Genomic DNA, 13,480 nt, shown 5'->3' on the forward strand with positions numbered 1-13,480 from the left:
GATAGGTTGGTTTATAGAGGCACCACTCACCGATGCAGGAATGAGGAACATTACTGGGGCTACCAACTTTTACTTTACAGTCTCCCATTGCTCCTGTTTAACTAGAGCCCTGGAGGAGGAGGAGGAGTTGGTGGCTATAAACACTGAGGGGCTGAAATGCTTTCATTAGAGTCTCACTGTTCAATTACTCTGGAACTCTTGTGCACAGTTTGGGGGGTACATGGCTTCCTACAGCCTCCTTAAACCACACAAAAACAACAGGAAGCGGTAAAAATGTTTTATCTGAAGTGTGTTTGGTTGCACAAAGGAGCCATACGGAGATGAAAGATGTAGTCTATAGAAGGTTTAACTGGAAAGTATTTCTGCTCGGCCTTTGCTGGAATGGATTTGCTCTGTACCGCACCTTGTTGACCATCAGTTTGATTTGAGCCACTGTAGTGGAGGGAGTTGCTGACCCAGAAGCCGGTGTAGCTGCAAGAAGGGATAAATTTACTATCATCAGTGTCCACAGACAGGGTTATTAATTTTTATTTAAGAAATCTGCTTTTGAATGCTCTACATCTATGCTAGGACTTTGCAAAATCTGCCTTTCTTTCTTCATTCCTTCCTTTTTCTTTTTTTTTTCAGCATTTCTAGTTTCTTTCAATAAATCTATTGGAGCCTTCTGTTCCTGTTTGGCGCTTTTAAATATTTAAGTAGCTTAGTTCTTCCGTAAAGTTTGACCATCGCTGCCAAGTCAGCAAGAAACTGTCTCCGTTCAGTTCAAAGTTTGTTGTTAAATCATAGCAGTGCGCAGAATGAACTTGACTGTGTTTTGGGGAATTTGCCCAAAAGCCCAGCTGAAGCACAGCATTGAAATATTTTTTCAGGTCCTGATGATAAAAAGAAAAGAGGAATAAATATATTTGTATTCCTAACCTTATTCTCCATCCCGTTGTCTTAGTGTATTCATTCACTCATCTATTCGTTTGTCCATCATTTTTCCCTTTGTCCACCTTCAACCTGTCCATCGATTTGTCTTTTATTTTTCAATTCCTTCATTTAGCTTCAGTCTGTTCAACTGTGCATCTTTTTATTCTCATCTTGTCCATCCATCATCTGTTCATCCATTTGTGTCTTTTTCCGTTTGTTGAGATGAATGGACAGTGCATCTAGCCATTTGTCCATCTGTTTGTCTATTTCTTATGCATCCATCTGTCCAATCATATTTTTATATTTACAAAGTTGTTCCTTAATCAATCTTTCAATTTGTTTCTGTGATTTTGTCCATCTATCTATCATCAGTCTGTTTGTCCATGCATCCATTTCTCAGTCTGTTTGTTCCTCAGTTTGTTTGTTCATTTACCTCCCGTCTGTCCATCCATCTGAACCGAGAACTCTGGGAAACTGAGTCTGGAAAAGTGTAAAAATTTCAACATGAATCATTCATTATAATTAAACACCGGCAAACTATGACTTTCAGACAACAAATGAAATATTATCAATGCGGTCTTCGTTTTTACGACGCCAAACTGCTAAAACTATTGTGCAGCTTTTGCTGGTTGAAAAAGCAAAAGCCTGCTGGCCATTTAAAGTTGTGAATAATTAAAGCTTTACAAGAGCCCCGAAAAGACATTAAGCTGCACAATTAAGGAAGCCAGCATGGAATTAATTGCGGTGTTTGCAGGAAGCTGCATTTCTGCTGCTGGTGTTGTCTCGTCCCTAAGTGCGAGGGACGAGACAACACCAACAGCTGCCTTTTGTTTTTAGGCAGTTTCTCATCAGTTTTTGATTTTTATTACGCAATTATCTTCTTACTTTAGAATTATCTTGTTTTGTGTTTAGTTTCTAAACTGGCAAAAGTTTTTTTGTTGTTGTTTTTTTTAAGTTTGAATATTAAAGGTTCGCCAGCAGTTCTACAGTCTCTTTGGAGATTTGACGTTAATTAGATTTAAAATGTCTGTCCACAGTACACGCAAGCATCCGTTGCAAACATTAAAATTCTATACAACCAACGTGTGAATAATTGAGATGTTTTTGTGTTCCTTTTTTGTTTTTCTTTCCAGTCCAGAGCAGGCGAGACTCTGTGAACTGGAGGATCAATCAAAGGCGTCCAAGAAAGGCATGTGGAGCGAGGGGGGCGGCACACACACCATCCGTGACCTCAAGTACACCATCGAAAATCCCCGCAACTTTGTGGACTCCTTGCACCAGAAGCCCATCAATGGTAAGGACTTCTGACAAAGGCTTGGATCATTCTTGTAAAAAACAAACAAGGCAAAGGGAGTTGGTGCATAAACACAAATTAAATATTCTTTTTTTTGTCTGTAAAGATTATCAGGATTGCATCTGTCTTGTAAGACATTCGGCCCTTCTACACTTCACAAGGCCATCCTTTAATTCTCATCTCCAGCCTGCTCGAGGTGCAACGCTCCACTCGATTTATTTCCAGACGATTGCTGGGAACGGTGGCTCAGCTCATTTCACAACTCTTTAATTGAATGGAGAAAACGAGCAGCTGATGGCTTTTCTTCTGCTTTCATCTCTTGTTGCCGTTCGTTCTTGCGAAATTCAGGGTCATTTTGAGATCAGATGAAATTATCCGGCGTGGGCGCTGAAAATATCCAAGCGGACGCTGAGGTGGAAAGCTGAAATACCCGTGGAAAAAGTACATCTCAAAATCTTGCTCTGTGTAAAGAATACTAATTTAAATAGTTGGCTCAACATTCCCAGAGTTAGTTATCGATGTTTTGAAATCCATGCAAACATTTCTAAACTCATTAATAACTATGAGCACCTTTTTTGCTAACGTATTCATATCCTTTGAGGTCTTTCATAGCACAGACTTCAGTATATTCTGTTTGGATGGTATTTAATTTGATTGGCCAACATAATAACTAATATGCATTTGTGTCCTGTCCAGCTGAGTCAATTGTTTGTAGAACCACATTTATCTGCAGCTACAGCTGTGAGTTTCTACTGGTTTTTCTTAAAAAGAAACTGAAATTGCTTTCATTTTTTTTTTAAATGTCTCAAACTTTAATAACATTGTTTGGGAATGTTAGTTTTTCTTTTTTAAATCTTGTTTCTTCATTAGATTCAGGTCCTGACATTGACTATGCTATTTGCTCAGATTTGCCTTGATGTAACCACTGCATCATAGCTGTGTGTTTAGTGTCATTGTCTTTCAGGTTTTGATTTAGAAATTCCCTTTGCTTGGCTGCATTCATCTTGCCATCAACTACAAAAAAGAATCCTAACATCATAATGCTGCCACCACCAAATAAAAAAATGGGAGTGGTGCGTTTAGGGGTCTTGTGAAATATTACTTTCCTTTTGTGTGTCGACTAGATGGGAACTTCAGGTTCATCTAACCAGAGCACCTTCCAGTCATATTTAATAAAATTTTGTTTTTGTTTAGCAGCAACTGTATACTGTCTGACAAGATGATAATTATCTATTCCTGAAATATAATGTCCATTAAAAAGCTGAACTTACCAGGATATTTTTTTCTTCCTTTGTTCTTCCCCTCAGCCATCATTGAGCACGTGCGAGATGGCAGCGTTGTTCGTGCCTTGCTGCTCCCAGACTATTACCTGGTCACTGTTATGCTGTCTGGTGTGAAGGTAAGTAGCAATGGATATACTTTAGAACAATACTACGTTCCTTATTCTAGTTTTTTAAATTACTGAATAATTACCAGGCTAATCATGAATACATGAGGAGTAACGTCACTTTTTCTTCTCTCCTCCTCATCTGCTTTGCTTCGACTGATCCACTAGTGTCATATCTGAGCAACTCAATTCCCCATCTATCTCTTTCACCCAGTCTAGCCTTGCCAGTAGACCACTCAGGATAACTAATCTTTCTCATCTCGTACTTGAGGATATTAAATCTATTTTAAGGTGTTCTTTGTCTCAATACATAAAACCTTGTCAATCTTATGTCTGTTTTTATGCTGCTTTCAACAAAAGATTTAATATTACAGCTACATCTGTCAGGATATTGGACAAGCACAACAATATGTTTATGCTCACTGTTATGTACAAAACGCTCCTTTGCCAGTAAATGGTAATTGTGTGTAAAGGATGCAATTTTACGTACTTGACTGTTGTTTCTGGTGCGACTGCAGTGTCCCACGTTCAAAAGGGAAGCAGATGGAACAGAAACACCGGAGCCATTTGCAGCAGAGGCCAAATTCTTCACCGAATCCCGGCTTCTGCAGCGAGATGTTCAGATCATTCTGGAGAGCTGTCACAACCAGATCATACTGGGAACCATCCTACACCCGGTAACACGCGCGAATCAGGCCTTGGTGTTGACACTGGCAGAAAACTAGGCCTTCTGTCTTATTGTGTGTTTATCTGTGGATCTTTCTCTGTCTCAGAATGGCAACATCACAGAGCTCCTGCTGAAGGAGGGCTTTGCTCGCTGCGTGGATTGGTCCATGGCTGTTTACACCCAGGGAGCTGAGAAACTCAGAGCTGCTGAACGGTGTGACATTTTAGACTTCATGTTTAGTTTCATCTTGATTCTGACATTGTGCAAAAAAACCTTGTAAAACATTTTCCTCCTGTATTTGAAATACAGCTTGTACAACTCAAGTAAAAAAAACAAAACAATATAAAACAAATATGACAGGTAATTTTATTTATGCTTAGATTCACTGAGATCCATCTTTATCTTCAGCTTTTTAGCTGTCAGCCTCCCTGACCAGTGTCAGTCTTTTTTTATCTGGAAAGATTATGTGGCACTTACAGCTTTTTTTGTTTGTTTTTTTACATCTTTACTCATTGAGGTCCTTTTGTTCCTAAGCAAGCTGTTAATTTAGGTAAGTGATGGGCGGACACTCCAACCAGAACAGCTGGACTTTATATTTAGTTTATCAGATTCCTTATAGTTGATTTTTGGTTTGTGTCCAAGAAGACAAAATGTTGAATTTGGATCCAAAAGTACATAAAATGGAGTCTTTTTCTAAGGTTTATGCAACCTGGTTATTGCAGATTGATGTTTTTAACATGTTGTCAAGCATATGCGTTTTTAAACCGAGTTGTACGGGATAAAAGTCACACTAAATTTAGGAAGAGTTTTAATGCCACTTGTGGTCCCGTTCTTCGCAGAAACGTAGAATTTGAACAGGATTGTGTAGACTTTTAGAAGCAATTGTAGCAGATTTATTTCCTTGCCAAAGAAGGTGATTTTAAAACTATGCGGGGAAAAAATATATTTATTTTCTGTACAGCCTAGACCGTAGTGGGGTGATGTTGCCTCTCTCCAGCGAGACATTTTAACGAGAGGCGGGGTTCACCCTGGACAGGTCGTCAGTCTATCGCAGGGCAACACAGAGACAGACAGGACAAACAACCATGCACACACACACTCACACCTAAGGAGAATTGTGAGGCATCAGTGCTACCAGCTGCGCCACTGTGCAGCCCTGGGAAAAAACACTATAAAGTTAACTGTTGCAGTTATACGCAGCTTCAGTTATGCTAGGATTATGTTAGTTTTATTATTGAAATTATTTCTCCTGACAGATTGCTCTCAATTAAACCTTTAGTGTTTTTTTTACTATCTGACTAAAATTAAAAAAAATTTTTTTTTTTATGTTAGGTCTGCTAAAGAGCGCAAAGTTCGCATCTGGAAAGATTATGTGGCACCTACAGCAAACTTGGACCAGAAGGACAGACAGTTTGTTGCCAAGGTAAGATCCTAAAGTGCCACAACCTTATTATCGTTTTCTGGCACTTTATAGATGTTAATCTTTAGCATTTTCCCATTTTGTGTTAACTTGTTACCAATAAAACTCCCTATAGATACTTTGCAATAAATAAGTTCCAGTTACTTTACTTGTATAGCTCTGGGTTACAACAAATGTTGCCTTTTGTCACAATAAAAAAAAAAAAATCAAATAATTTTGAACATCGGTAATTAAATTCAACAAATAAACTTCACTAATCCTTCCAACTCTTTGTTTTTAGGAAATCATGGTGATGCTAAGTACTACTTCTGACGATGTGTGACATTTTGCGTTTTGAGCAATATTCTCTGTGTCATGTGTTGACATTCACTGCCATGAGAAAACATCACACCTGGAATAAAACCAGCAACAAATATTGAATTCTACAAAATCCTTTGTGATATCAGTATTGCACATAGTGATATTAGTCATGGTTTTTTTTTGGCAATGTTTTTTACAGCACTACTAGCTGATTTAAAACATGAATTACTGAAAAAATAAACGTTTCAGTGATTTTAATTGGAAGCATCTGGAGAACGGTAAGATGTTTAGCAAATATATTCAGGGTAGGAACATTGTGAGGTGAAACAATAGCACTATCATCTTGCTGAATATGAAGAAAAATGCAGCAGCCTTGAAGCTATTTTTGGGGGCAAATGGTCCTTATGGCAATTATATATCTGTAACAGCATCGCAATGTGACCTCAAAAACCAAACATTCAGAGAAATTGGCTTTGGATGTTATAGACACAGCCTTGGGCACAAAGAAATTTTCTTAATATCAAGTACAGATGAATGCAGTTTCCACTCGTTGTCCTAACTTACAGATTCAAACATGGGAAGACTGGCTGCTTGATTTGTTTTGGTACTGTGGCCTAATGTGATTGTCTCCTATAGATGACAAGTTAATTCTTCAGACTTGTCACTTTAATGTAGTTTAGCAACTGTAGCTGCAAATCATCAACGTGAACTCAGTCCCTTCTGTAAACATTTTTGTAAGTTGAAACTCAGACCTCATTTTGTTCACAATATATAAGGAAAGTTGAAGGGGAAAAAAATCATTTTTTTTCTTCCTAAAGCCGGCATTTGGTCTGTGTTCCCTCCCTCTGTACCCTAAACTTTTTAAGATGCTGAAAAATTCATAGCTAGCCTGAGGGTTACATAAAAGGTGTTGCTTAGGCAATCTGCTTGCAGAAGGGTTTTAATAAACTGCACACACAGAAGAAATCCACAAACATGGACAGCGTTTAGTTTTTCTCTTATTTGAAATGAATAAAACATTTCTATCATTCGTGTGGGCTGCTTTATGTCTTAAAATTATCCCATAAAAGGGGTTTGATGCCAGTGTGGGATGGACCGGTCATTTTGGTGTTTACATCAACAAGAGGCACTAATGTTCTTTAGACATATGGTCTTAATGGCTTTCAAAGTTTTTGTCTGTAAGCTGAAAACCCTTTAACTGTAAACGTCTATCTTTGTTTATAACTTTGCGGCTGACAGTTGTCATTCAAAACATCACCACTGATAAATCTGTTGAAAAACTAAGTGCACCATCGACGGGCATAAGGTTACTCAGGCATGTTATTACTGCACTACATTCACCCCAATGGCATTTGTCGCTAGATAATCCTGCAGTGTAAGGAATTCTCAGAAGGAGACGTCTATCCATCAATCCTGTCATCATCCAGTCCTCCTCTATCCACGTCCACTCAACTTTTCACTTCTTATTACCTGAGTGACAGATAGATGAAGAAGTACAGAAGGTCTGACTCCCACGAGTCTCTCCAACTGATGATTTTTTAAATTTTTTATGTTTTTTTTTTTTTTACTTTATCTGTCTTGTCTTTTCTGGGTTGAGGATGCAGATGTAGGCTGTTGTCTTGTTCTCCCCAGGTAATTGCTGACCTGCACCACGATTTGTCGATTAGCTTGTTTTTCCTCACTTTTCCCTAACTTTAAAACAATTTGTCAATTGTATAAAAAAATCTGGGTGGAGGCCAAATAATGCATTTCCAGTGCAATAATTAGCCACATCACCAAGGTTTAAAAAATATGTTTCTGTAAGTTTTAACTTATTAGGAACTTTTGGACAACCTAACCTCATAGTGATAGAAGGATAACGGGGAAGACTGAGACAGATTTGGGATTTGTATGATTTAGTAACCTGATGTTGATTCTTAACTCAGTCCTGACATTTATTTTTCTTTTATCATCAATAGAAGTATGTTCCTGCTGCAAGCAGTTCAGCCTTATGTTTGATCCAGCATATGACCCTGATTTACGAACCATGATGGCTTGATTGTAAAAAGTTTTGGAGGTTCCAGTAGGACATGTAGTTAACTGTCCGTTCCAGTCTGTTCTGCCCTCTCCATCACCGGCCTCCATGTGTTTTTTGTTGCTGACTTGTCCAGAATCCAAGTGGTGATCTCAGCAAAGCCCCAGGTGTCTTTTTCTGCAGCCAGAGTAAAAGCACGGCCCACTGAGGAACAAATGTGAAATAAAATAAAACTTTACTAAACTGAAGTTAAATGTTTCTTCTTTGATGACTAGGATCCATTTGGATTACTTGTAATTTGTCGGTGGGCTTGAGATGATGTGCTATGAATCAGCTGAATTGAATTGAACATGATGCACTCAACAAAAGACTACTTTTGTTGAGTGCATTAGCTGCACTCTGTTCTGCAATTTAACACCAACTATTATTATGACATCTGTGTCACATTCGCGGAAGGCAGAAGCTGAGTTGTTGTATGGATAAATTTAATCTAGTTTTATCACAATTTACAGCAAAATGTATTGAAAAACCTACATTCATTTTGCTTTTAGAGGTTTAACCATATATTACATAAGTGATTTTTCAGGCCTGGTTTGGCCAGCTTGCACTTGTTTACGGTGAATTAAATTGTATTCTATGTAAATAAGAATGTTGTCCCACTGAGCTCTTATACAACATTGAATTGGATTAAAGTTAAACAGATCTCGATAAGTAAGAAAATTGTTACATTTCTCTTGCGCCTACCCTATTCTCTAAGCTTTTCACCTTCTTTTCATCTATTCATCCATTGAATTGTCCATCTCTTTACCCATCAGTCCCTTTAATAGATGTATCCATCTGTTCTTGCATCGCTGCATCCATTTATCCCTCTATTAACCTTTTTGACTATAAATCCGTCCATTTCTTTCTTCCTTCCGTGCTTTGTTCCATGTTTGTATGTTCCATATCACAAGATATTCATAAAGACAGATAGCCAAACAAAAGTCCAGATCCACCTGTGAACTTGGTCTCAGAACCTTTTGATTTGTTTTATTCAGGATGTGACTTAGGGTGGATGTACCTGGTTTGATGGGGATTATAGCTGCCTCTTCAAAGAAATTCTAGGAAAAGCAGTTTTTCAAGCATTATATAGAGTTTTGTTTTTTCCCTCTCCAGGATAATTTACCCACAGTTTTGTCGGCCACTCTTTTGTTCCCCTCTGCCCAGCGACTACACTGAAGTCCTCATCACGCCCTTAGAAACAATCCGAGTTGATGTTCAGCCCTGTAATCGGGCTGACAAAACCATGTCCACTGGCAGCAACACAGAAACTCAAAGCATAGTTGTTTCTTTCAGATAAGGTGATATGACTTGAGTAATGAGCGAGTCCTGGCTAGGCCTTTACTTCCCCCGGAGTAAAAACTAACTTAATAGATTCAGGTGTCAACCAACACATTTCCCTGATAGTTGCCAAGATCCCTCCTGCGCAGTGACTGATTCTGGCTGCTGCAGTTGTCATGTCCCCCTCTGGCAGAGGGTGGCAGTAGATCTCCACCTCTAGCATCAGATTAGACAAGTGAGTCATGCTGCCAGCCTATTTGTCTTCTCGGCCCTCATGGCAACAACTTTCTGCTCCATTTTCCTATCTATTCACCATCTTTTCCTCTGTCTCTGTGCCTGTGATATTTGCACTGAGATTACACTCTGTCTCCCTGGCTCACTCAGTCTTCCCGTGCGTGTTGATTTGTCCATTCCTCCCAACCCGTCCTCCCCCCGGTACACCCCAGAAGCTTCCTATTTCGAGTCTCTCATCTCGCGCTCTCGGACCGATAATTAGACAGTAAAAGCTAAACCGTTTTTATTCTGTTCCTGCCACATTCTCTCTCTTGCACTTTGCTTGCTTGGGCAGGCCTCAAAATGACCTTGTTGCAGTGTGAGGCTGGTGTGTGTGTCGCTGTGTGATCGCATGCATCCCCTCACCCATACTGCCACCCCCCAACCCTTGCATTTACTCATTGCACCTCCTCTCCCCTTCCAGTCTCTCTCCCTTCTGCTCCCTGTGTCTCTGGATCTCTCCCACTCAGCTCAGTGATTAGTGTATGATGTATTTTGGCTGCTGTTGTGGGCAGCCTATTTAGCATGTGGGTTGGTCTAATTTCTGTTCTCTGGTGGCAAATGCAAAGGCGGTCTTATTTGCTTTTGCAGAATAATGAATTTCTTGATGAGCCTGACACACCTGGATCCGTGTCTGAAATTTGTGTTGAGGAAGCTTAAACTTTTTTTCTCCTTCAAACACAGTCTTTTTAATTTAGCATTACTACCACAGCCACACACACACACACACGCACACACACACACACACACCCACGCAACCACATGACCCAAACTCCAGTCAATGCATGGCTCAAAGCTGCATCTTTCAATTTGCGGACTTTAACTTGAGCGCAACCTACTCTTGAACTGCAGTTAGGCTGATGATGAGTGAGGCCATTTAAAGGAGGAGTGGGTGGCAACATGTGTAGAGCGATTGATTTCAGTCTCCAGCAAGTGGCCTACTTAAAGGCTCAGGGTTTGGATGCTGTTTCCATCTCAATCACATTGCACCCCCAATCTGTCTTGTTGCATGAAAAAGCTCATTTATAGAGTGAGTTGAAAATCTTTTTTCTTACCCCCAACATAGTTTATAGGGTGTCTGCATTTCCTTAAGTCTTGCATTGATTTAGTTAAAATGAAGGCCTCAAAATGTATTAAATTAAAAAAATATATCAATACATTACTCAAAGGTATATTCTGTCAAAAGTTTGAGTCGCGTTCAGACTTCTTCCTTCTTCCGCTAACTAGCTGCTAATATATTATTGCTAAGTAGCTAGATAGCTTTTCTGCATTTATCATGTTTTTTGCCACTGGCTCACTTCTTTTGCCAAGTCGTACAATACTTGATGCATTCTGTGCAAAATAAAACCTTCAAGCTTGGCACTGGTTTTTTTTTATTTTATTTTATTTTTATTTGCGTTGCTTGTAATTCAGCAAGATCCCCCAATCATCCCCTGTATTTATAGGATTTTGCTCTTACATTTAATTCAAGGTGGCACTGAAAAACCCTTAAATTTGATTTGCTGAAATCTGTAGATACCCTGGTTTATAGCTTTTGTTAAATGAACCTATTTCTGATTCCCTGTTGAGGCTTACTGTAATGGAATACAGTCTATTGTCCCTGCAAATGACCTAACTAGTACACGGGGTCCACCTAAGCTGTTCTGTAACGGCCTCAGTGGTTTCTTTGAGACCTTTACTGAACAAACAACATAATTTGAGAAAGAAGATTTCAGACTGGGTCAGACAACAACCAGAATTGGAGCAGAACGGTTTAGACCAGTGGAGTCGTTAGAGCTTCTTATCTGCAAGTCTTAAAAGTTGCCCTTTTAAGATTTAAAACGGCCAAATTAAATCTATGATTTCTCATCCATCCTCTGTAGAGCTAAGTTTGACAGTTATATGGCGTTTCAGTCGTTTGAGTCAGCTTTGAGCAAGGCCACATCTAAAGCCTGCATGACCTTTAAGGGCTGGAGCTGGACAGGCCAGGTTTGGTATGTCAATAAGTTTGTGTGTTAGATTTATTAGCAGTCCAGACCAAAATCCAATAAAAAAAAAAATTTGAAGTGAGACCCGAACCTTTCATTTTTGTTTACTTTGAGAGAGCTTGAACTCTTCTGCAAGGAAGAACCGGATCAAAGTTTAGTCTCTCGATGGGCAAAGTTGGTTTAGACATACCTTTGATGACAGAAGCTGTAATTGAATCTTTGTGGATGTGACATGCCACACTTTTCAGATAATTTGTAAAAAATATAAAGTTGAAACCCAATTTTTCTGTAAAGTGATAAACATCTTCCTGTCCATTGTGATTTTTTTCTTGTTAAGCATAAATCCCTGTAGAATGGGTAAATTTGAGGTTGTAGTGCAACAAAATGTGAATAAGTCCAAAATCTATGAATACTTTTATAAGGCACCATGGTTACTCTTGCAAACATCTCTAAGCTTAATGTCGTGCGCCTACCTGTAATCTAACTCATATGTTTTATTCCTGTTCATCACTTCATAGTTTTTGGCAGACCTACTTTGTTACTATGTCAAAGATACTCTCATTGGATATTAAACCTTCTCCCCATGTTGCCATATTTGGGCTTCCAGTTAACTACAAACAGTTCACCTCCAATCAATTGGACGTCTTAGCATTTACTTCCTTATTGGCAAGACGCCGTCTTCTTTTCCACTGGAAATCAACTAAACCACCCTCTAGCAATCAGTGGCTAAAAGACACCATGTCCTTTCTAAAACTGGAGAGAATAAGATATTCAGTGAAAGGCAACACAGCCAAATTTTATAACTTATGGTGCCCTCTCATGACATTCTTTCACTCTCTTCAGTCTCTTTCCCCAGATTGAATGCTACACCCCATCCCACCCCCTTTTTTTTTTTTTTTTTTTTTTTTTTTTCTTTTTTCTTTTTTACTAGGTTTGTTCTTGTGTCTTGTTCTTGTATGAAAAAGAAAAATACTCATAGGAGGTAAATTGTATGCCTTATGTCAGTTAGGTACTTTATATCTCTTCTATTTCTGTAACCTGTTCGTTTCTATCGATGCCATAAAGAAGATGTATATCACGGCATACTTTGTTAAGAGTAAAGATTTTGCCTGTAATGTCTCCTTCCCTTCTAATAAAAATATTAAATAAAAAAAAAAAAAAAAACATCTCTAAGCTTATCCATCTTCCAGAGGATGTTTGTTTCTTTTTAAGCCTTTTTTCCTCTTCCACTCTGTCTCCTCATCAACCCTCCCTGCTTCCAATCCCCTAGATAGGCGAACGTCCTCGTCCTGTCCTCTAAACCTTGCTGCCCTGCTGGGAGGCCTTAGCTCACTTAGTCAGTCAGGACTTCACTCTATCTTAACTCACTTTCAATGCCTCCTGCTCACGATCTAGCCGCACTGTTGTCCTCCTTCTACTTTTGACTGAATCTCTTCCTCTCCATTTATCCTTTTCGTGCTCCTTCACTTCCCATTTTTCTTTCAGACTATCTGCTCGCTCAGTCACTCAGCAAAAAACACTGCTTCTGTTTGGGCTCCTCCACTTCTCTTCAATGCAGGGCTGTGATGACCCCAAAGAGTGTCTAAATGTATTTGAGATGAAGCAGGTTTTTAAAAATACTTTCTTAGGTTCTTATTAGTGCTTCTCAGATTTGGCTGCTAATGCTGCATCCTGAGCTTGTTTTGACAGGAATTGCCTTTTGTCATTGCAGGTGATGCAGGTGGTCAATGCTGACGCCCTGGTGGTCAAGCTCAACTCTGGAGAATACAAAACCATCCACCTGTCCAGCATTCGTCCCCCGAGGAACGAGGGAGAGGTACAGAGAAACCTGTCAGATTGTACATATGATCTCCTTTACACACACTAACTCGGTGTTTTCCAGTTTTTAATGTACAGTCAATAACATCCTCATTCAGAGCCGTTTGT

General features: G+C 39.2%; 1 protein-coding gene across 1 annotated transcript in view; it reads left to right on the top strand.

Annotated features, from left to right (window-relative positions):
• Positions 1-13,480, top strand: part of snd1 (staphylococcal nuclease and tudor domain containing 1) — a 188,126-nt gene that overhangs the window by 7,976 nt on the left and 166,670 nt on the right. Inside the window, exons 5-10 of the mRNA XM_032588843.1 lie at positions 2,046-2,206; positions 3,514-3,605; positions 4,112-4,270; positions 4,367-4,473; positions 5,593-5,683; positions 13,266-13,370. Coding sequence (XP_032444734.1) covers positions 2,046-2,206; positions 3,514-3,605; positions 4,112-4,270; positions 4,367-4,473; positions 5,593-5,683; positions 13,266-13,370 — 715 coding nt within the window. The remainder of the gene's footprint in view (positions 1-2,045; positions 2,207-3,513; positions 3,606-4,111; positions 4,271-4,366; positions 4,474-5,592; positions 5,684-13,265; positions 13,371-13,480) is intronic.

Source organism: Xiphophorus hellerii, chromosome 17, assembly GCF_003331165.1.
Source record: "Xiphophorus hellerii strain 12219 chromosome 17, Xiphophorus_hellerii-4.1, whole genome shotgun sequence".
Classification (NCBI taxonomy): domain Eukaryota; kingdom Metazoa; phylum Chordata; class Actinopteri; order Cyprinodontiformes; family Poeciliidae; genus Xiphophorus; species Xiphophorus hellerii.